This window comes from Halictus rubicundus, chromosome 1 (assembly GCF_050948215.1).
Source record: "Halictus rubicundus isolate RS-2024b chromosome 1, iyHalRubi1_principal, whole genome shotgun sequence".
NCBI lineage: Eukaryota > Metazoa > Arthropoda > Insecta > Hymenoptera > Halictidae > Halictus > Halictus rubicundus.
In genome coordinates this window covers 10,732,994-10,756,891 of record NC_135149.1, presented here as the reverse complement: position 1 = coordinate 10,756,891, position 23,898 = coordinate 10,732,994, and the positions used below count along the sequence as shown (strand labels likewise).

The window sequence follows — 23,898 nt, the reverse complement described above, 5'->3', positions numbered from 1 at the left end:
ACCTCTTTCCCATACTTTTAATAAAAACTATATCCCACTGAAGCTTCACCACGATTTTACAAACAACTAATTATATCTGGACACACTGTAGAGGTAAGCTACGAGGTAGGCGAGCAATATTGATGCTAAACTTTATTTATTTACCTTATAAATACACTGCGGATCTTTATGCAAAATAAAAATGGTCTGTATCAATTGCGAGAAGTAGGAGCCAAATAGAAGGGCTTGTGTTTGTTTGATCATTTCAATAATCAAATTCTATTCTGAATTACACAGTCTTCTTATACATCGACTACGGATTTTTGCCATACTCGTTTCTTCTTTTAATCATTTTAAGGAATCAAGACAGGTATATCGATATGTTTACATTGTTTTAATGTTTTCAAATGCGTGAAATTCGCAGTCTACTTGCAAAGCAATGAAATAAATTAATTTAAATCGCAAGGTACTCTAGTCGTCATTTTTCCGGAAGGCTAGTCACGCGGAGTGAAATGAGGCTGTTGCCGATGCGCGACGATGCGACTATTAATATAACTAATTAGGATCGCCGAAGCGTGACTAATGTTTCCATGGCGGAAAAACTGCGGAAGTATCGGGCACTATCGGAATCCGTATTAATTCCCGTGAGTAGCCCATGGACGCGGGGGGGAACTTCCCGATGGAATTTTGATTGCATTGCTGAAGTGTGAATATCTGAACGCTGTCAACGCCCGGACGAGAAATTTTTCGATGAAACGTCGGGGGAGTGTTTGGCAATCCGTTGTGGGATTGTTTGATTGAAAATATTTTTTAATCGTCTCTGGAATCCATGGGAAAAATATATCGTGTCACGGGTTTAGTTTACGTCTGCCGGTAAATTTCGCGTCTACGAGTACACACCGGTGAGGATGGGGGAGGGGGGAGGGAGTCGGAACACCGCGCGAAACTTTGATTTATACGCGGTTGATTCGCGCGCCGATGCCGTCCCGTTGTGAATTCCTTTGCGGACGCGAGCACGTTCGTTCGATTTATTTCGAGATCGCGGCCCGTGCCTCGACGACTACAATGACTCTTTAGGCGAACCGCAGAAACCGTCCCGACAGAAATAGAGCTTCTTCGGTGCGCACACGCCGCACGCCGCACGCCGCACACCCAACACTGCACACCGCGTGACGCTCACTTACTTATCCGTGTCTGTTGAGAATGCGGCTCGTCGTAGCCCTCCGGCTTGTTGGCATCTAAAAGCAAAGCGCAATGGCCGGTCATCAAAATGCAATTTGTCATATAAGGGCCGGAGGCCCTCGCGACAGATAAATAACCTTCGAAATTGCCACCGGGGAATCTGACCATTCATTTCCTGCATCCGCGCGACCCACTGTCCACAATCTCCGACCATCTTTTCGGCAATTGCTCACCTTTTTCGAGCGCCAAGAATTATCGAACTTAATTGGGACACTTCCGCGCACCATTCCAGACCGAAGAATTAATCATTTGACCGTTTTGTTACATCGTTGCGGCTTAGATAATTCACAGTTAAATTGTTGCTGCAATGAAAGCAACAACTCAAACTCAGTAATTTTAGTTTAATAAAAAAAAAGTTTAAGTAGTTACCGATCGAAATTTCTTATTTCCGCCGTCAAAGGATTAATATCAGGTCATCTGGAATATTTTTAGTACGCCAAGATTTATACCGAAAAATTCTTCCCAGTCCGGCAAGGTTTAATATCGAGAATTTCCGCTGAAGAGTGAACGCAGCGCGAAAAAAAAACTGCTCGCCAATCGAGAATATGAGATTTCGAAATAAATTGCTTAATTAATTAAGTGTTTAATCTCGCTCAAAGTATCGCCGATATTTTTCGCGCTGGCAGTTTCCGCACACGAAAATGTTCGATGCAGTGAAATATGAATTAAAACTGATAAACCCGCAACACCTCTCCTCGGCAGATAAAGAATTTTAAACCGTCGACAGATTCTCCAACTTCCAGCAATATCAGAAAGATAAAGTCTTGCGAAATCTGAAAATTTATGCGAAATCTAGACGCGTTTCTGGAAAGTGGTCGCCGGAGATGATTAAACGAAGTGCGTTAAGAGGGCAACTCAATTTGATGGACATACTCAAATAAAGTGAACGGTCTGGCAATTACCTCGCACGGACAGCTGAACAGCATACATCATCTTGGGCTCGGTGTTCACCTGGCATTCGTACTTGCCCGAGTCGGTCTTCCTCGCGTTGTCGAGCCTGAGAGTCCACGCGTCGCTGCCCGGCGTGTGCTGAGGCCCGAATCTCGTGTCGGAGCTGAACGGCGTGTTCCCCGACGTCAGGATATGGAGGTCCTTGCTCCTCATCCAGGACACCTGAAACACCCCGAGCGGTCCCCGTTGAAATTACCGGCGTAATGGAATTAACGACTCGCCCCGTTGCCTGTATTAAGCGGCCGTGTCCGAGGTAGAACGCGAGCAAATATTTTACAGTTACTCCGCGAGGTCTGGAAGCTCGGCCGAGATCCGCAGCCGAGCTTCAGGGAATTCTGCTTCTACTCTCACGGAATCCGCACCCCCGAAAGATTCTCCTCGGCTCAACCGGCCTCGAATCGATCGCCCCTTAAGCTGGATCTACGGATCCCGACGAAATTGAAATGTATTTTCAGCCGGATTAGAATCCGGCTCGATGTTACAGCAACAATCTCAGACTTGCTCTTCTTTTTTTCGGGCGCTAGGAAATTTTTTGGGGGGAACTAAATTCATTCCTCAACCGTCGAAATTAAATTCACTGGCGACATATGCTTAATTAGAACAATTTTGTCAAAGGTTAATCATGGAAAGGTCTTTAGGATAATTTCAATAATTCTGAAACGACATGATTGAATATAATAAAAAATATAACTACTATTCTATATAGAATTAAAGATATAAAAACTACTAATATTTCACTAACAATATATGAAAAATAAAAGAGTTATATTTGATATTGAATTCATTAAATGGAACATATGACGGATCGTCTGATATCAAATGTTCAAATGTTCAAATGTTTCGATCCTCATTTTTAACGGAAAGGATTGAGAGTGTTACAGAGTACGACATTAGGAGAAAAGGTACTTGGAAGCAACTAGGTATGAAATCATTCAATATGCCAATTTTACGGAATGACGATACAAATAGCTCACAATTCCTGTAGAGCAGCGATGCATTTTTATTTCCTGAAGTGAAGAAATCGGGGTTATGACGCGATCGATGTGCAACGTACTCGAATGGAGACAAAAAATACTTTATGAATTGATCGGCTTGCGGAGGTAAATTGTATAAACTGCATGTAAATGTTTCATAAACAATTTCCATTGATCGAGCCGGTTCTACTCGACCCACGGGAGCCATTATCGGCTGGAATGGGATGATATCGATCGGTCCATGAACGCGGCTCCATCCGAGCACCGTTGCGTATAGTCTTGCTCACGCTAATGACGCGCATTCGTCAACGGCTCGGCGTGTGTCGTCGTCGTTCGGCCTCATCCGATATGTACGACTACAAACGCGTGCGCCCGCCCCTTAAAACTGAAGCCGGCCCGGAATGCACACTCGCGGCCTGTAAATCACCGCTCTGTTACGACTTATTTCCTTCCCGGCCCCGCTACTTTACACCCGTGTTACGAGCGGCGTAATACATAACGTAGTAACATGTTACGACGTCGTTACCCCCGCGGCCTCGGCATAAAGGATCGGGACTGTTAAAAGAAAGTTCGGATAGCGGAGGAGATAAAGGCGGGGTTTAATGGAGCGACGCGCGAAAATCACCGTTTCGCCGGCCACGGAGAGAAATCGCGCTCGGCGAAAAACTTTCCCGACCCTTTTTGTCCGCTAATTTACAGATTCGGGCAATATCCTTGCTGAACTGAACCGATGCCTCTGCCATTCTGGTTGTTTTCAGCCAGTTTGCTGCTTTGGCATATTTAGGGACGAAGATGTAACCGTTCTATATTAAAAGTTTAAGTGATTCGCGAAAATCAAGAAGGTCGTCCAAAAAATAGGGATTTTTGATTTTTAACTATGTTCCCTCACTTCGAAAAATCTGAAAAAATTGTATGTTAACTCCCCATAACGAGATGCTGAAACTGTAAAAATATAAACTTAGTATCTCATACCTTTCACAACAAATCGCCATTTGAAAATTATCGTCATTTTTTAAAATTCGGTTTCGAAGCTAAAAATTCCGAAAAAATTCATCGATGTGCATTCTAATAGATAAAATATGCCTGATTTTTTTGAGAATTTTCAATTGAAGAGGATAAGAGAAATTACGGAAAAACCCGATTATCTTTGTCACCCCATTACTACCCCCCATGTCGACGTATAGGGTCGAAATTTGGCACATAGTATTTTCTTTGGGTGAGCTAGCGAATGGACTATTGTAAATTGTATTAGCTGAAAAATTGTGCAACTGTTAGGTGTAAGGCAAGAGAGTTGTTTTACAAGTAGAATCATAAGTTATAAGCTACAATAATAATTCATTCAAATTAACATTCCCCGTTTCTCCAATGGGCCCTTCATATTTAATTTCCCTATAAAAATTAAGGATTGATTCGGATTGGTCGTAAAGCAAGACGTCGCAGACCGTGACTGTCGTTTTGATTTTATTAGGGCGCGTAGGAGGGTTCGTCGTACGGCAGAAAACTATTCTTATCGCTGTGCAGCGATTCGCCGAGTAATTTAAACGGTAGTCCGGCTAATATACGGAGCAATTATTCTTTCTTCCAGGCGAGCGAAATAAAATCGCGATTTCCTTATGTCACTGGCAAGCTCCATTAATAAAACGCAGCAATGAACCCGGTTGGGCAGCGCCGTGTTCCGTAGTTAGAGCCACCTTTGACATATCTTATTGCTCCGGGCTAAATAATTAATCCCCGACCACCCCTTCCCCCCATCCCCACAGCCGGAAAAGGGGCGGATAATGGGAGTTTACTGATTACTCAGTTAAATTCACGAGTTTCTCAACTGGGCGAACCATTTCCTCTGCCAGCTTGATTCATCAATTCTTATGAGTTTTCTCTGCCGTCTCTTCGGTCTCCACCCCGGACCACCCCCGGAGGATTTAATCCTTAATTCCTCTTGGGCAGTTTACCTTGCGTCGGGCTTTCCATTGGCGGGGTCTCTTAACTTTAATCGATGCGCCAACGTGTCCGCGGTCCCTTTAAAGTCTTGAAAATTAAATTAAGACTCTTCGTTGTTCGTCCGGTTTGTCTGGATGCGCGGCGGTGTTAGAGGCTGGTTATCCAATGGATACTCGAAATTCTTTTCCAAGCGTAATCGCCGCGACAAATATTACTCATGCGTTATTGAAATAACACGGCGATATTCTTACGGAGACGCCGATGTCTGGCTCTGACTGCGGCATGAATTATTGCTACGGCGCAACAACCGAACAGTAGCATTATTTACGATGATGGATTGCGTTTCGCGCTCCCGCGGAGAGGCCGGCACGACTGGATTTTTTAAAATATTAATCCAAGTGTCGGTATAAAAGTCGACGAGAATTTATGGCCGGGATCTAATAAACGTGTCCGATACCAAGCATACCTCAGAAAATATTTAGCTCGGCGCCGCGCCGCCGACGCTCGGAGAGCCTTAACAGAGGCCGATCGGTCGCTTGTGCTGCGATCGATATCGACCTCTCATCGGACACGCCACGATAAACAACATCGTCGACTTTAAAGTGACGGAAGAGGAGAACGTGACCGTATCGGAGGCGTCCCGGCGTCGATTTAATTACCGATTAATCCGGACTTTCTTTTGTTTGCCGTTTGAATAATGCGTGCTACACCCGGAGACACGAACCTCCCGTCGTGTCGCGTCGCGCCGCCACGGTTGTTTTAACAACGACGATAAATCCACCGACCGGAACCTGTTTTAATTTTCATACCCGCGGATCCGTGACTATAGCGGAAACGAATTCCGGGGAAAGAATTGCGATGGAGTTCCCTTAAAAACGCGACATTCCGAACCGGTCTCCCGTTCGGCTTTATCCTCCGAGAAACTCGAAATTCCCAACGAACCCGAATAATGCCTCTATAATTGTTAATTAAGAAGAATCACAGAGAGGTAATTAATATGGCAAACAATGGGGATCCCAACGGTCCCAGAGAGTCGCGAGTGAATAATCCATTTTTCCGGGCTGACCGTGCGAAAGCTCCACAGTTTTTTTGATGTCGAGTCCGTGTGTCAGGCTTAAGCGACTGCGAATTAAAAGTTAGTCACCGGTGATCCCTGAGAGATCCATGGTCTACAATCAACGATGGCTATGCGCATAGGATTTGCCCCTTGGGATTCTATATTTAAAGGCTGTATCAATAAACGACACATCGCCGACCGGACATTGTGACGATATTAAAAATCGCTGAACCGGCTGTTTGCGATCCAACGCGAATGAAATGCTTCCCGTTATAGTAATGACGATAAAGCGAATGAAACTCGTGATTCGCGGGGACCGACGGGAATCCGAATTTTCAAATAAAAAAAAATTGAAACGCTTTCGAAGAATTTCGCGACAATTCGCACAGTTTGATTTTATTAAACTCTGGAGGATAATAGATCATTGAACTGCGAATATTTATACAAAATAAAAATTGTCCAAGTCAAGTGTACTCGACACAAGTGAAATGAAGTTGCATTTCCTCTTCCTTTTAATGTCTTTACGGTCTTTTCGTGTTTTTGTGAGAAATGCATAAAATCCACAGTCTATAGATCATTGATAAAGCATTATCGATGTTTAAAAGTTTGATATTTTCCGCGAGCGTTGTTCGTTCCTTCTCGCTACCATTTTCCTCACGCTTTCTCGCTGAACGACCAATGGGAGCACCGTAACTGGATGCACATCGGAAATGACTGTGCCCCGATAACCAGATATCTAATACTCGAGCGTATAGCCTGTCGGGCGACGAAAAAGTATGAGCGATCGGATAAGCCGGTGTCCAAACCACCATATTCGAACGGTTGCACATCGTGCCGTGCTTCTTTCCTCGTTCATCTTCGCCTCCATTACAAGCTGAACAGGGTGAAGTCACCGAGAAATATTAATCGTAACGGGGAAGCTCGCCTTTTTGAAGGGTTAGGTGTGCTTGTCTCGCCGAGAGCCACGCAGACCTTTGCTCATTACAAGACGAATGCGAGCGTGAAAGGGAATGGATTATCAGAGGGAATTATACATAGAGTCACCTGACGCGTCCCCAGCCTTCTTTCAGAGACCACTCGTCCTGGCGAAGTAGAATGCTGATCAATAATGTAGCGGACTCGCATTGATTAGTTCCGGGGAGTGTCCGACTTTTCGTTGACCGTACCACTTGCAATTTTCACATACCGGCGTGGTCTGGGTCGTGCAAACCAAGTCTAATACGCTTAAAAGGTGCGAAATGTAACCTTTTACAAAATGGTAAACTCGTGTGATGCCGGCAATGTTCGTTTGCGGTCGACGTCGGGAGTTTCATTGACTGTATTACTTAAAATTTAACTTCTCTGTAATCTGAGTGGTTCGGTGTAAATTTATGTAGTTAATTCGATGTTGGGCAGTTAGAATAGAGTAATTTGGATACTATAGTAGCCATGGAAGTCAGAGATCAGTACTTTAACCTCGGGAATTAATTATCATTAATTGTAAAGCATTAGGGTTTGAAGTGGTACTTAACGGAAGTCTAGTTTTCCTATTGCTCGCTTAAATTACTTACTCCCTACAGATCCAGCACTACTATTACCACCGAAGCAACGCAATTCAAGCAAGGTAACGCTAACAATACGTAGTACCACTTAATGACACCTCATATATTTCAATGACATTCATGATTCTAACAACTTGAAACATGTCTCAGTGCAGTCTCCTGTCTTTTGGAGTCTGTGAGCGTTCAGGGAATTTGTTGGGGGGGGGGGGGGGGGTCATTGTCCACAGTAGCGATGAAATAGCGTCGGTAGCAAGGGGTGGCAGCGTCGCTATCCCCTTAAAGCCGAATATTCCGTGGCAGGGGCGGTGTAAAACAATTCCGAGAAACGAGCAGCAGCCTCGGCCGCGATATCAGCGCCGGACGTAACGAGAAGAGAATCCCGGGCGCCGCGTGCGGCTGATTTATACAATAATAACGTAAGCAGCACACGCCGGGGCGTAATGGTCCGCGGCGTTACGGCGAAGGTCATAACGTTAGGGGTGAGAAGAATGTACGGCGTGGCGGGGCCGGTGTATCACGGCATTTGGTCGTATGCCAGTTTACTCGAGTATACGTCGTACGGCACCGAAATAGAACTGGCTTTGAGGTCGCCACTCCCGGCTGGAGGAGCGTGGACGGAGAAGACGGAAAAAGCTGCGGGGGTGGCAAAGCCGGGAGTGAGGCAAGGCAGAGTCGTTGCGGCACAGAGACAAAAGGATGGCAATATACGGAGCCGGCATAACCGCTTTCATCTGCTACGTTGTGACACAATTCGCCGGATAAAAATGCAACTCCTACCAAGTCGTTGCGCCGCAACCTTACGAGCCTCGCTGCTCGTTTCCACGCGACCCCTACACCAACGCCCGTAAGCAACCTGCCGCGCCTCTCCAAAGGTCCGCCGCCAACCTCGGGCCAACGATCGAGCGTGCACACGACACACGAGTGTTTCTTAAATTAGACGCTTCCTTGTAGAACCTACGGGCTGGAAAATTTTTGGATTCCTCCGAAGAATCCGGGAGCGTTGTTTTCACGGCAGACGCGCAGTTGGAACGGACGCTTATTGCGCCACGCCTGACTTCCAGACGCGAACGTCGCATAGGAAAACGTTTCCGATGGGTTGGCCTTGTTTGAAGATGCTTCGAGCGAATTTACCGCCGCGCCGTATGCTGGAGAGTCGGAGACAAAAACCGCACTTCAGGTTTTCTCGTTTTGCAAATGCTTCAACAAGTCAACGCATTTTATGTGCTATCTCGAAAGGAGCTGAATCTTTATCGATTGATGAACAAGTTAGTTAGTAGACTGGGACGGATCATTATGCAAAATGAAAATTGTTTTTGTCAACTGCAATTCATAGGAAACAAGCAGGAATTTATTACTGTCTTTAATAGTCCCAGCAAGTTGCAAATAATAATATCTCGATATTTTCAAATTTCTTTAGTCTTTAGATTGTTTGAAGTTACACCCACCTATTTTTGTGATAAATGCATGAAATCTCCCGTCTTTTCATTACTCGATCTTCATTGCTGAAGTTGCCTAAGTTCAACCCTACTCACTAGGCTGTGTATTATAAAAATATAAAACACTGTCAAAGACATTATTTAAACGATGTCCTGCGACAGTAAAAATTTTCAGTGGTGCAAGTCAATGAATGGGCCATTACCAAGTCATAAGACGAATTCATGAAAAGTATCGATGCTTCAAGGATACGGAAAACAAATTTTCCCGCACCCCTGACGGCATTAAAGCCAGGCGTTCCACCGTAGTATCTGTATCCTGGAATTTGTATTTCCCCGGTTGAAATTATTTATACCTTCCGGCATAATAACGATAAGAATTGCAGCCGATAGAACAGCCTCTAGGCCAGGCGGCCATTATCGAGCGTATTCGATTCCCGAGCCGCGTTTATATCTCCATGGAAGTTTTCGGCGAATGAAACTCCCGGCAAATAACTTCTGGAATCGCGCGGGCAACCGGCTTGAAATTGTTATCGAACAGCGATTTTTCATTGGTTAATTGTTCGCCGGCACTGGGCAACTTCGACGATTCAGAAGGGTTTTATCCGGCCGAAGATCGTTTTCAATTTTGAAATTACGATCGGCAGACGAGACGGGAAAACCTTCCGCGAGATAGAATCAATTTTCCTTTTTTCCTCTCTCTCTCTCTCTTTTTGCCGCACCCGAGATAATTAGTTGCCGCAGAAATGAAAAATTCTGCGAGAATGTAAAATGTTCCGACGATGCGGTACACAGAGAGCGAACCGATATGGAATCTTTATGCATTCAGCGGGAACGGGAACGCTTGCCGTCCGCTTTTTAATCCGATTCCGTTTATCGAGAAAAGTCGAATATCGTTCGCGGGAAAATTGCGCGCCGACGCGACGGCATACACGGGCCGTCTATTCGTCGAAGCGGATTACGCGAGCACGAGGTCGGCCCGTGATTTTGCGAGTTTCACGACAGTCGCGAATCCTCCCGAATTCGTACCGGTCGAAATAATTAACCCCCGATCGCGACGGAATCCCTCCTGTTCCCCTCGGCTGCGACCGACCGTCCACCGCAGCAAAGATTTTTATTCATATCCACCGGGACAAAGTTTCAAAATATTCCGCCGGCAGAGCCACAAAAGCTCCCGCGAAATCTTTTTCGTTTCCAGAAGCGGAATTCGATTAAAAAGTTGAGGGTAAATGGAATCGCGCGCTGCCGGCCTGGTACTGAAATCTGTTGGAAAATAAATTTCCACCGGCCAGAATAGCTTCCCCTGGTATTGAAAGTTTCACTATTTTCTTGTTTTCTACGTTATTCTCAGCGAAAATCTCGCGCGGATAATTCACTTCCGTCTGTTCGCGGATTTCGAGATGAATAACACCGAGTCTTTCATCCCGAGCGCTCTCGCCGCTGCTTAGACTCTTCGCGCCGGAGTACCCGCCGATTATACTACTTATAATCGGTAGAATTTAGTTTTTAGCTTTGCCTGCGCCACGCTCGAGATATTCGCATGACGGAACTGCGCTCAACGACTCCCGTGAATTCGCGTCGATCACTGTTTAGTTCGCTGCCGGGGATGCCGTTGAGTGTACTGCTAATAACTTCGCGAAATTATGTTCGAGCTTTCTTTCCGGCGAGCAAAGGACCCAAGGTTTTTGTCTTCGATATAATGTACCTTTGCACGGTGATAGTGTACATGTTTCTGATGCTATACAGTAAAATATTAGGTCCAGAGACTTAAAAACATTGAACATATAAACAGTTAAAATTCATGTTCCTTCAATACGCACTATAAGTATAAACTGACAGAGTTTTGTTTCCAATGTACTATTGGGGATGTTTGTTGGTAGCGAGAATAGTAGACTGGAGACTATCGGATCAAATCCCGGTTGTGCCCATTTATTTATTTATTTATTTTTGTAGTTTTAACCAACGAAATATTTTTTAATATGAGCGAAATTGTTTTTTCTGACAAAGTCAAAAGCAAAAAGTGTACGTGAACCATACAATCTTTTATTCAATGCTGCTGGTGCTGAAATTTTTTATGAAAAAAACCCACTGTTTCCACTGTTTACTAGTCTCCCTACCATTCAATTTCCCCAATACTATGTTGGTAACGATACTAAGCCATAGATACTTGCACCGTGTACTGAAGGTGTGTAACATTTAATTGTTTATGTCTTGAATGTTTTCCAGTTTAAAAATATTTCCCATATACTATGAGAGACGTATATACTATCACCGTGCAAGAGTGCGTTAAAATCGAAGACAGTAACGAAACAGTACCGAGAAAGTTTGGTGCTAAAGAGACTCTATTCTTAAAACGTTTCTTTTTCCGCGAGCGAAAATCTTTTCGGGGCCGCGTATCAATCTCGTAAATAAAAAAAAAGTTTTTCGAGCGTTCCGAAGAGCATTCGGCATTTTTCGTGACCCAACGCGTAATGCACATGGGGCAACGAGAGAGAAAGGATCGCATCGTCACCCCGAGCGGCGATTAGGGGCGCGGCATAAACCTGGACCCGACTAACCTAAACTAATCGGTGACCAACGACGGTCCCGGGTCACTGAGCTTTTATCGATTAGCTTTCTTGTGTTACACCGCGCATCGGCCGAGACAGTAATGCCGTTCGATTAAGCGTGCCGCGTTCGGACGCCGCCGTGCGTAATTTAAAATCGGCCCTGGCCGTTCGTTATCGGCGACGGGCCGCGAAAGTGAGAAAACTAACTACGGCCGCCGGGTAACAAACGAAAAGGGGGAAAAAACCGGTAAAAAGAGGGAAAAAATGTTAGCGGGAGGATCGAGGCGAAATTCATTCTCCGGGCAGGGAAACAGCGTCGGTTTAGCGCAGCTTGGGAGAATAATACGCGCCGCCTTTTTTTCGCCAACGAGAACCACTTTTGAGACGGCGCGAGGCAACGCGAGAATTATTGCCACAGTAATTACGATTGTGAGTGGTTAGGCTGAGACAATTTAAATTAATAAAGAGGGTCTTGGTTGGAGAGAAAAATTTTATGTGTTTTCGTGGGAATGGAAGGAGAACCCGTTGCCTTTAATGGTAATTGGAACCGGGAGAACTACTTCGAAAAGACCTTCCATTCCACAAATTGTTCTGACTCCTCCTCTAATAGATATTTGCTCGGTCGTTGCGGGTCTGATTTTTCGAAAATGTTTCCTTATCTTACGGCGAGAGAGGCACGTTGTCGAGCACCCCTTTCAATGATGGAAAAAGCGAATTTCCTCTCGCCCCGTTCGACGTAAACGCGGAAGATTTGAAAGCACGGAAGCACGAGTACCGCCAAAGTGGCGGACAATTTGCATACACGCAACTAGGCCAAGTGGCTCCGTTTTATATCGCGGCGGATTCCACGATTTGACACTGGCGGCGCGACGCCTGAATCCTCCAATTATTTTCTGCCATTACTCATCTACTTTCGTCCCTCGCATTCCTTCTCGGCCCCATTCGCGTCCGCATCTTCCAGATAATAGTCTTCTCACGCTCTTCAGAATAATCGCGGATAACATTTTGATTCGAGGGTCGTCTCGCATTTTAGGAACGAATTCGGAGCACTAGAATCCTCCGATTTCGCTGTTGCGCACTGCGGTTTTGTTGTGTCCGCTAGGATGCAAGGTAAACGAGCTTTCCCTTCGCTGTTGATTTTCGATACAGTATTTCTCGAATAACTACACAATTTTTTTCGCGTAAGTGAAAGCTAACCGAAACCTCAAACACCGCAAAATGCTTTCATAATATAGCATCGGTTGACTGTATCGACGCCCGAAATGAACAAACTCTGTCACGAGCTGCCGGTGTAATTGGCCAGCGGTGTGTGCGACGGTTCTAACAAAATAAAACTACGAGATGGTCGAAAAAATTGGAAAAAATCTGTGGCACATTTTAGTTCGTCCCCACGCTAGTTATGCATTCATTTAATCATTCTGGCCGATGCCGCTGCATATGGAAGAGGAAAAAGGGAGCACAAAACAATTAAATGAATAACATGATCTAACATTTATCTAGGATACATAAACAACATGGATCTGCAAGCAAATGAACGATTAACAGTATAAACTCGAGTTCAAGTGTAAAACGAAGCGGATAAAGAATCACTGAAGAATCTTTTCTGTGACTATGTCAGAGTAGCGTAGAAAGGTTCAGAGTAAGGTCCACGTGCACTCGTGAGGAGCAGGGTTTCGTCAATGGGGTCTTAATAACGTAAGGAGTATGAATGAGGTGAATTGAATGAGGGATCTGTTCGCGCAGGAAGCGTTTCGGTTGTCGAGTGGGACGAACAAAACCCGGAACGGCGTGTAGTCGCTCGCCCAGGGCTGGCGAGGAGCTCTAAACGATGAAACCTGCCACTCGAAACGCCCGCGAATTATCACCGCCGTCGTCGTTGCCTGTTCCTTCGGTCCTGAAGCGCGCCATTTCGCGAGAATTATCTCGCCGCGAGTAACGCGCCTACATCTAGGCCATGAATTTATCATCCTGCCGGCGCAATCTCGCAGCTCCACTCCTCCTTAGGGCGTGTATTAATTTTTCAAGGGGGTCGGGCCGCGCTCGCGATTTAAAATTCAGAAGTCTAAACAGAGGCTAATGCCTCCGGTACAAACGAGGACTACTTAATTATGCAGGGAACTTCTTCTTTCTCCTGCGCGCGGCAAGGGTCTTTCCGCGCGAGCTACGGCGTGGCGGCCCGGTCCCGTTGCCGGAACGCGGGCGAAAAGGCCTAGCCGTGAGCCGTTTGATAAATAAGATGCCACGCGCCTTCATCCTCGAAAGAATCTCTCTCGGCTTTCGCTTCCTACCATCCCGAGAAACGTCTCGCAAGACTTTACATGGAAACTGGAACGCTACGGACTAATTACACGGAGGGACGGACGAGTTCTCGTTTGATGAGGCAGCAAGCGCTTCCCTTCAAATTTCCCTGCTTGCTCGAGCTGCGAAATATCCGGCTGTGTTCCACGAAATCAATAAGCCTGAACGAAGATGTCGAACGACTGGACTGAACTGTCGATTAAGCGCGTTTTTAGAAAAAATGCAGTAGTAGGACCCAAAGAATTTACCGGCGGATCTTATTTGCAAAATGAAAATTTTCTACCCGAATTGCAACGCGCTGGAAATAGAAATTTATTTTCTCCCGTAATATGTTTATTAGATGGAAAATAATATAACAGTATTTTTAAATTCTTCTAAAATTTTTCCTGTTTTAAATTTCACCTACTACCTTTTATCATAAAATGCATAAAATCCGCTGCCTGGTAGATACACTAATGAGCTTCAAGTGTCCTACTTCAACATTGACAAGTTTTTGTACAACGATTCAGAATGATCTACAGAAGACTTTGTATCATAAATGAAATTTTAAAGACACGAACGACTGAAGTTGCAGACTCCTTTACGTACTACATGTATAAGCTTTCGTTGCAGAAATCGCTGTTACACAATTCCACGATCGACCCCCGTAATAAAGTATTTTGGAGGGGTAATCGTACGAAAGTCTTGCTGTAGAGGATCTATCGTTGTAAATTTATTTTCACGAAATCGAGAAGTTTGCGGTGGAAATTGCGGCAAAAGTACGGCGAAGTGTTAAAGCGACAGGCAGCGTTCCTCCTCGCAGCAAATTATCAAAACTACCTGGAGAGTTGTAGGTGGGGCTGGGCCGGGGCAGAGCGTGCACTCAAGGTGTCCAATAAATTTATTCTCCGGTCGCAGCCCAGCCACTCTTTCTCTAAGTAAACCGACTACAAAAGTGCGCGGCGTACACATAATTCCGACGACCGCTGTACCAGCAATTTACACGTTTGCGCTCGGGGCGGCGAGATCCATTACGCCGGGGTGCGAAGAAAGCACGGCAGAGAAAAGCGGAGGCGGTTCTTAGCGAGCTAACTTCATTAGGGTATCAAAGATGCCCTCGCGTTGCATCGGCACCCGGGATCACGAGGGAAAACGCTTGGTGGCGCGAGTAGAGGTGTGTGGGCAACGATGAGAAAAAGAAGAAAGCTTCTCGCATTGCGGCGGCGGGGCGGAGGGGGTTAAAATAAAAGTATCCGGCGGAAGAAAAGAAGAGAAAGGAGCCGGGGGTGGTGTGGTGCCGTCGGAGGGTAGGATGGAAATGAAGATAATTACGTCGCGATACGCAGGCACGCACTCGCTCACGCATGCTCGTGGGGGCGGGGATCATTTTCATGTTCGACGGAGAACTGGAAGAGGTGGCGGACGCAGCTGCGAGGGCGTTTACGGTGCACTTCGTGCACGGGGGGGAAAAACCGAGTGAAAGGGGCGGCGAAAAGTTCGCCGGTTGTTCGAGTTGTCCTTCTCGGTGAGATAGCGACGCGGCAGGTCGAGGCGAGTGACGACGGTGCAGCCTAGGTGCAGCGAGCGGTTTTAGGTGTAGCGAGCACGGCTGCTGTAACTGCCAGCCGGGTAAACGGAGGACACGAGAGGGGCACGCGTGCACCCTTCGCGGCTCGCGCATTTTGCATACTGATGAGCCCACTTTCGAGCCACTTCGCCTCCCATTTCCTTTCTTCAACGTTCCCTCGTCATTTTACTCGTGCCTCGCCTCGCCTCGCTCCACCTCGGCTCACCCTCTGTCTGGCCGACGTTACGCCGCCGCGTAATAATCAACCGTCGGCGAATGGAAACATTTTCCACGGGGATTCTCTTCGTTCAGAAGTCCGGATTTTTTATCGTCGCCGTCGTCGTAGTCGTTGTCGTTACAACTCCCTTTTCTCTCACGCTTTCCGCCCTTTTCATACCTTCGAACGGTTCAAATTGAATCGAACGCGGAAGCACGACGGAGGTTCAACGGTCCGACGTGGACCCTTCGACGGTCGTTTCGCGATAAGTTATGGCCCGTGGATTTATTAAAAAGTTTCGTGCCGCGAACGGTTCCGCCGGAGCGGAGACTCGCTGCTTTGTGACTGTAACGCGATTATCAGCGCTCGGATCTTCGAGCTTTACGAGCGAGCAGCCCAACCACCCTGCATTATTACCATTTCGTCGGTAGTATTCCGACGGAATATGCTGACACAGTAGTCCCGCGCTGTGACGAGGCTGACGGATCGCCGCAGTGGTAGTGGAATGTACGAGTCAGCCATCGGATTTCACCGACCCGTCCTCTTATCCTTTAACACGGTATTACAGGAAATTCGACTTGCTCGTAAAAACACCAAAGTTTAACCTACTTATGCATGGCCCCCGTCTTCGGAAGATTCGACCGATATCGGTCAGACATGAATCCGAATTGTGGTTCAGTCGTATGTATGGCAAATGTCCATGTGGAATGGAAAATGTTCATACGAGATGCACCGAAGCTATGGTCTTCGTGAGATCTATTGTAAGTAGAATAGATCTAAATTGATCAGACCCGCTAAACTTTTTTCTTCGTCGCAATATTACAGGAGACTCCTCTTGCTCGTAAAAATACTGAAGTTTAACATACTTATGCATGACCTGTGTCTTGAATAGATTTGGCCGATATCGGTCAGACATGAATTTAAATCATGCTTCGACCATATATATGGAAAATGTAGATGTGCGATGGAAAATGTCCATACTGGATGCAACGAAACTTCTCTCGGTGGAACATATTGCCAGTAGAATAGATCTACATTGATCAGGCTCGCTAAATTTCGCGCTTCATCATGGTATTACGTTCGAAATATTCAAGTTTATTTTACTCGTGCAACGACTGAAAAATATCTCTTGGCGAGGTAGGAAAGTGAAGAGTGAAAAAAGAATCGTTCCGTATTGCACTGCACATATATGAATGTCAATATTTTGTTTAGGTTATGTTTTTATACAAACAGATATCGAACGTCTTCAAGAATCGTCACATCCCTCGAAAATATGTATTCAAAGCATTTAGAACGATATTTCCGATTTTAAAAACTCTGTAGGAGTACTAAAATTCCACATATAAATTGTCAAAAATCGACACGACTTATGGTATGACATAATAGAAGGAGATAGTGGTTCGGGTAGATGCGAAAAAGGTTGTCACAGCAATGGCCAATATTTGCATTCTTGATTCGTTTGCGCTGGAACGGCATTGCATTCTCCTTTCAGCAGATACAACCGGTATTGGTCAGACACGAATTGACATCGAACTTCATGCCGGTGGAATTCAAAATTCACACACAGAATGCGTTGAACTAAGCTACTTACAGCGAAATATGCCATTAGTAGAATATGTCGGTATCGATCAGACCTGGTGAATTTTCGTTGCAGCGGTTCGATTGTAATTACACGCGGCTTCGAACCGAAATGCGCCGGAATAAACGTAGCAAAGAAATCCTACAAATATTGAATTGTAAAGTACTCGTTAAATCGGAGCATACTTTCCAGTGGAAAAAGACTGCGCAGACCGGGCCCGTTCCTCGGTGATCGTCCCCATTGCAGCGGAACGCGAAAATACCTTGAAAAGAGATGCATTTCCTTCCCGGGGACTCATTATTTCGGCTAACCGATAATTTCCCTTTTTCCCGGGAGGATAATGGTCCCCGACAAATAGCGATTTACGAGCTGGCTGCCGCGATCGATTGGAACCCGTCCAAGAAACGCACGCTATGCACTATCTCGGTCTCTCCTCTCTCGATGCGCGTGATTTCAACGAGCATTTCCGATGACGGTTTCCTCGCGCGACATTTTTATGACCGCGCCTCCGTTCCGAGCTCGCGCGGATTATTCGCGTAAATATCGTTCGAGACTGCAGCGCAACAACGACGCGCCCCTCCACGCGAAATACGACGTATCGTCGACGTAAAGAAGCAGCAACCGTCCCGGTTTTATCGGCATCGAGCGAAGGGATTGAATTCCGTCCGCGCAGTTAAATCTATCCGGCGATCTTAATCTTTCAATCGGCCAGCGGACCGAGCCTCGATCACGCTCGCATTCGTCGTTTTCGTCCGGCAAAATTTCATCAAACGAATTTCCCGAGCGTAACTGTTCCCGTCCGCAAACGTCGGTGTCCGCTTGTCGCTTGACCGCTTTTGATAACAGCTCTCGAATGGACGAAGCGAGCGGATGCTGAGTCTTTCCAACGAAAACGCGGGAAAAAGAGGGAAAACGCGGGGGAGGGGGACGAGGAAACCGGGTCCGGGCGCGGTCGCATTCCAGCTTATTCTTTTTCCGCGTTGAATATTACACGGTCCCGCACAAAGTACGCCAGTTGTCGGCCGATTGCATGGTCGAACGAATCCAGGATACGCGAGCGGTCGCGTTCAACGCCGCGATTCAACGGCGACCAGCTGGTCGCGAGCAATTCTCGTAAAATTCAAAAGACATTACGCCATTTTTACAATGAAATCCCGGGGCCCCGGAGGGCCGGGGGCACGGCTAAGAGCCCAGCTTTGTCCCGGTTCAGCGCCGCGAACAAAACGCAAACAACGTGTAATTCGGCGGAAAGAGTTTCCGTGTCATTAATCAACGGAGCGGGGAACCGGCCGCGTACCCGCGATGCTCTCGGCGATATTTTTTGAATAATGAGAACGATATTATACGCGTTTTCATCCGCACCCCGTGGCCGGCGCGTCCGCGACATTCGGTTCGCGCTGCCCACGCCGGGAGAGAAACCCGGACGCGTTCGCTATGAATTTTTATTTTCTACACGCTTTCAGCGATCTCGCTTCGAATGGGCTACAATTTTTTCGGGCCGGCGGGGTAAGTGGCCGTCGAGTCTACCGATGGCGTTTTCCGCAATACTGAAAAGCTGACGGGCTCCATCCTGTGACACTGAAAGCTTCGACCCCCTGTTGAACACTCCCGATTCGAAACAACAGCCATCGGTTTTCTCTCTCTCTCTCTCTCTCTCTCTTCTCACTCTCCTCTTTCACTCTCCTCTTTCTCGCGCCACGGTTGTGTTCGCCGGAATCGGTTAACGCGCGCGCGCTTTCACCTCTCGCCGTCGCTGATAGAGTTAATTTCCATCGACGTGGCTACGGTATTCGAGTCGTAAATTATTGCCAAATATTGAATATTACCAGCAATTAGAATCACTCATTCCTGTCCATTAATGTTCCCGGCCGACATTGTATCGCGACGTTTTAAACAGCTGCCCGTTACATCATCAAAACTTGTCAATTACCGGTTTCAATGAGAGTAAAGTAAAATGGAACGTCGATTACTGGGCTCGACAAACGTGTATCTCTCCCACCCGGCGCATAAATTGGTGATTATTAATGGTACAGTGACGGAACGATGAGACAAAGCGGCAAGGTGGTCGATACATTTTCGTGGTCTTTCGCGGGGATGATCAGTCACGAATCAAATGATCAAGCCCAAAGTGCACCGAGCAGAGCCCATTTGTTGCTACGAATGCAAAGGACACGCATCTGCAAAGATTCGCTAACATATTAAGGAGCTAGTATAGGTCACGTTCCAATTATCAATTAAACATTCTCCTGATGCTCGAATGTTTAACTGCTGGATAAACGAAATGAGATCTGGAGACCTACACATTTCTCTGTTAAACCCTTGCCGTATGATTTTCTCCGGATCTACAACAATGTTTTATTTCACGAATTAATTGATCTCTGGAAGTATGTCCAACAGGATTTTATAGACGCGACAATAACATCGAGTCTATAGGGAAACGGGTTGAAATTTCTGCCTTCTATTCGGATGTCCATTAAAAATTGAAACGTTCAATCTAGAAGTAGCAAAGTTCGCGTATGGTCAGCCAAGTGTCAAGAACGGAGCAGCCTCGAGTCAGGAAAATTTTATAAACTCGATGTTATGGGCAACTGATTAAAATTTCTTCCATTCAAGTTCCCATTAAAAATTGAACCGTTCAGTCTAGAAGTGGTAAAGTCAATGTGTGGTCAGCCAAGTTTCGGAAACAAAGCGGCCTGGCGTAAGCAGTATTTTTTGAACTCCTCGTAATCGACAAGGAGTAAAAATTTCCAACTTCTAATCGGACTTCTGCTAAAAATTAAACCACTCGGTGGACAAGTAGTGAAGTCCGCGTATGGTCAACCAAGTTCCGTGAACGAAGCTGTGCCTCGCATCGGTCCATGTCCGAGGGCAGACATAGCAAGATCCGGCGTTAATTATCGACCGGCCAAGTAGCCGGTAAGTTTCGGGCAACTTGGTTCGACTCTCGTTTAAAATTTAAGCGGAGCTTCGAACTCGGCTTAATGCGCCGGCCCCAGCCAGCTCGCACTACATGTAATTCGTTACCAAACTCGGGATACTTTACCGCTTAGCATCGAGTTCCATCGGAGCCGGTTTGCGATCAACGAACGCGATTACGTCGGTCTATCATTATTTCGTTCCACTTACGGCGGGCATCGCGTTCAACTTTTCCCGTCAAGCCCTCCCCCGCGGCCCTGTTTCTTCCGATGCGTTGAAAGGCGGTGCTTTAATCGGCAACCTCTCCATTTTTAATTAAAAACTTTCATGCTTGCGCCGGGGTAAACGCCCGGCAAAAAGAACGGGTTCACACGCCCGCGTAAAGGGTTGATGGCCAGGAGTAGAACTTTTTCTTCCAGGAGCTGAAACGTTTCGCGAAGAAGAACCAGGCCTAATAAATATTTAGCGTGAGAGAAAACGCAACGTTAATCCTTGCGCAAGTACCCAAAATTGTGTACAACGTCCTGTAAAATTGTGGTCGTTACGCTTCACCGTACCAGTGTATAATTCCATGCCTCAGACGTAAATTAATTAATAATTGAAGGGCTGATATTATGTTACGTCTGAACTTTAAAAGTCATACGTGGAAGTACAAGAACTTAAAGAAAATAGAAAATGACAGTTTCGCTGTTACAACAAATTTTTAAGACACATGCAAAAGAGATGTTCAGGTACCGACACAAGTATTAATAAAGCAGAAATGGCCGAGACGACACACAATTCTTGTAATGTAAGAACGAATTGCACGCGTTCTTCTTGCACCTTTGAATTTCCTTAAGAAGGATAAAGAACCCCCGAGCGAAAGTTGTGAAATATATCCGCACGGAGTTTCGTCGTTTGCACCGTATTATTATGGTGGAAGAGGATTATCCAATAATTTCCCCGGAATGAATACCGGGATCATCTGCGAGAAGAGGAATCCGTTGACTGGGAGCGTCCGCTTCGCTCGCTGGGTATTCACAGCACCTCTTTCCTCTCCTCTCCCCTCACTTTCTTAATTCCTTTCGTCATCGCTTACTTATTCGACGTTGCGCACTTAGCTGCCGCGATTAAGGATTCCCTGAAAATTTCAGAGCTATTCTCACCTCTGAGGGCGCCGGACGAAAGTAGACTTTAAACGGGAGCCGCTTTTGATCCACCGAGTATTCAAAGACACCTACAAAAAGACGTTGCCGGCACATAATTGACCGGTGAATATTCCTGTTAACTAATATAATATAATCAGCACAGTGTCCTGTCTGTTCTTCGTTCATTGTCTTGGCGAATTAAGGAGTCTGTAGGATTTAGAAAATCTAGTCTGAGAAAAACTCCGAGACTTTCACTCCGGAGGAAACTAGGATCATTGGTGTATGGTTGTATTGTTCTGCAATAATAATTTGTCCGACGTCTTCCACCTGATGTTTTTATTTTTTATTAATCTCTTTATGTCTCCACATAAAGGACAACTAAGTTGAAGGGGTCGGAATAACGATAAACCCAGAATGGAAGGCAAAGGACATTTTCGGCTAGGAATAAGCAAACTGTGAAGCGATTTAACACATTTCCGGAATAATTCCGGTGACGGTGCTCAAAGAGGAACGCAATCCTTCAGTCAATTACAAGTTTAATGAGAAGCTCCGAGTCGAGTTGGTCGAAGACAAGGGTAGAATAACCAACAAAGCGTCGAACGTGGGAGGGAGCGGTATAAAAACGCGAGCAGGTGTCGCTGCGACTAGCGAGAAGGAAGCCGGTGGTTCATCGATCTTTCTCGCGACCGGTATCAGGACGGTATAGCGCGGAGGTGCTTCTGGCTTTGGCCTTTGTTGGCTCCTCCCGGTCCTTTCTTCGGCCCGTCGAAACCACCTGGCTTCGAAACATCGAATGCAACGGCGGCTTCCCTCGTCCCAGCCCCCCGAGAAGCTCGCAGACCCGTTCAGTTCGTGGACCTGGTATGCGGCGGGTATTCGGTGTATAAAAGTACTTTTTCCGAGGCCCCCGTTTGCCCAGCGTCGAAGTTTCAAATGAGTTTCCTTTGAAATTTAACTCCTACTACTAGCGTGAAAGCGGCGAGGTCCGCGTTACCCGGTACACGTGTCTACAGGAACTCGATGGGAAGAGAGAGAGAGAGAGAGAGAGAGAGAGGAGGGAGGTGGGGTGGCTAGCCGCCATGCGGATCGAATGCGGAATTGAAAGTTTACCCGCGATTTGCTCTTGATGAGCAACGGAAAAAGAGAGACTACACCGGTAGCGGGAACGGAGGAAACATTTCGGCACCGAACCGGTTCGAAACCGCTATTTGCCATTTTTACCCCAGTTTCCTCGCGTTATTTCCACCTACGCGGAAGGTAAATCGATGCGTTTGTTTGCTTTCAACCCGGGGAACAGACAGCAACTGGGTCATAAATATACAAAGGACGAGGGGAGGATTTATTTTCACTGGATTTCGAACGTTTTCCCAAACGAAAACATGCACACGCAGCTTGCGTTAATATTATACCTAACATCGGCGTAACAATTAACCCTCGGCTGACAGAGGATCTGGGTCGAATGCAGAGTGATATTGTCCCGCACAGTACAGTTTCCATTGTATGGAGGTTTCGAGCAAAAATACAGCATGAAATTCCTAGTGTGCGTTCTGTCGTATCGCAAACATAAACATAGTCCGCCGAAGTGCTCGAACGATCGCGAATGGAAAGTTTGACGAAGAAAAAATGCTTATGTTCGCGACGTACTTTCGCGTTTGTTGCCCGCCAACTTAATATTGGGCAACTATTTCAACGGAGACGGAAGACTGGATTGGAACAGAAAAGGAATCGCGTTTCGTCCTGAACCTGTCAGAGGACTCGTCAGTAAGGCTATTCCGACAGGTCCTGCCTTAGACGCGCGCGGATCCGTGTGATCCGTACTGTAGTCGCCTTGCCGATTATGGTGCAAGGCGATTCGACGCTCGGTATAATTGACTGAAAAGTGTCACGGGTTCAAAGATCTTGTATGGACTCTTTGCAAGCTCTACTACCAGACTCAACGCGAAGTTGTAAGGTTCGGTTGAGACCTGTGGTGTTGCTCGTCCAAAGATCGTGTATGAACTGTATTTGAAGCTCGACGACTTTCAGAATCAACTCGAGGTCATAGGCTCCCCATGGCTGAGAGGTTGGCCTTAGGTGGTCATAGGCTCCTCGTGGCTGAGAGGTTGGCCTTAGGTGTAGGAGAGGTATGTGTCGCTCGTTGCGATGAGAAAGGAAGCTCTCCGGATTGGTTAGGGAAAACTTGCATTTTCCAATCAGCATGCCCTTAATTGTTCAAACTCCCTTCCACAGGCTCTGGCGGAGGCCTGGATGGAAGGAAGAGTAGGGCGATGCATAACTTGGGAAAAACCAAGCGTTTCGGTAATTCGACGCTGTCGAAAGGTCGATTGTCATAGACCCTTGAACTGTGTCATGGATTTATGGCCTGGCCGTACTTAGTGGCCGCGAGCGAAGGATATACATCCTTGGGCCGTATCCACAGAACGCGGAGGTTCTTCAGACCCGTCTTGTGTATACAAACATGGTTAAGTCGGTCCGATTGTAAACAGCTTCGAGATTATGAGGGGCCAAAGTTGTTATTTGGTTACGTCTCTAAATCACGAATGTTTTGAAA

General features: G+C 46.4%; 1 protein-coding gene across 3 annotated transcripts in view; it reads right to left on the bottom strand.

Moving 5' to 3' along the window:
* The window catches only part of LOC143354045 (zwei Ig domain protein zig-8), a 141,437-nt gene that overhangs the window by 20,620 nt on the left and 96,919 nt on the right, over positions 1-23,898 (bottom strand). For all 3 annotated transcript variants that reach the window (XM_076787742.1, XM_076787761.1, XM_076787752.1), the window contains 2 exons: positions 2,124-2,334; positions 1,164-1,217 (listed from right to left, as the gene is read on the bottom strand). In XM_076787742.1, coding sequence (XP_076643857.1) covers positions 1,164-1,217; positions 2,124-2,334 — 265 coding nt within the window. The remainder of the gene's footprint in view (positions 1-1,163; positions 1,218-2,123; positions 2,335-23,898) is intronic.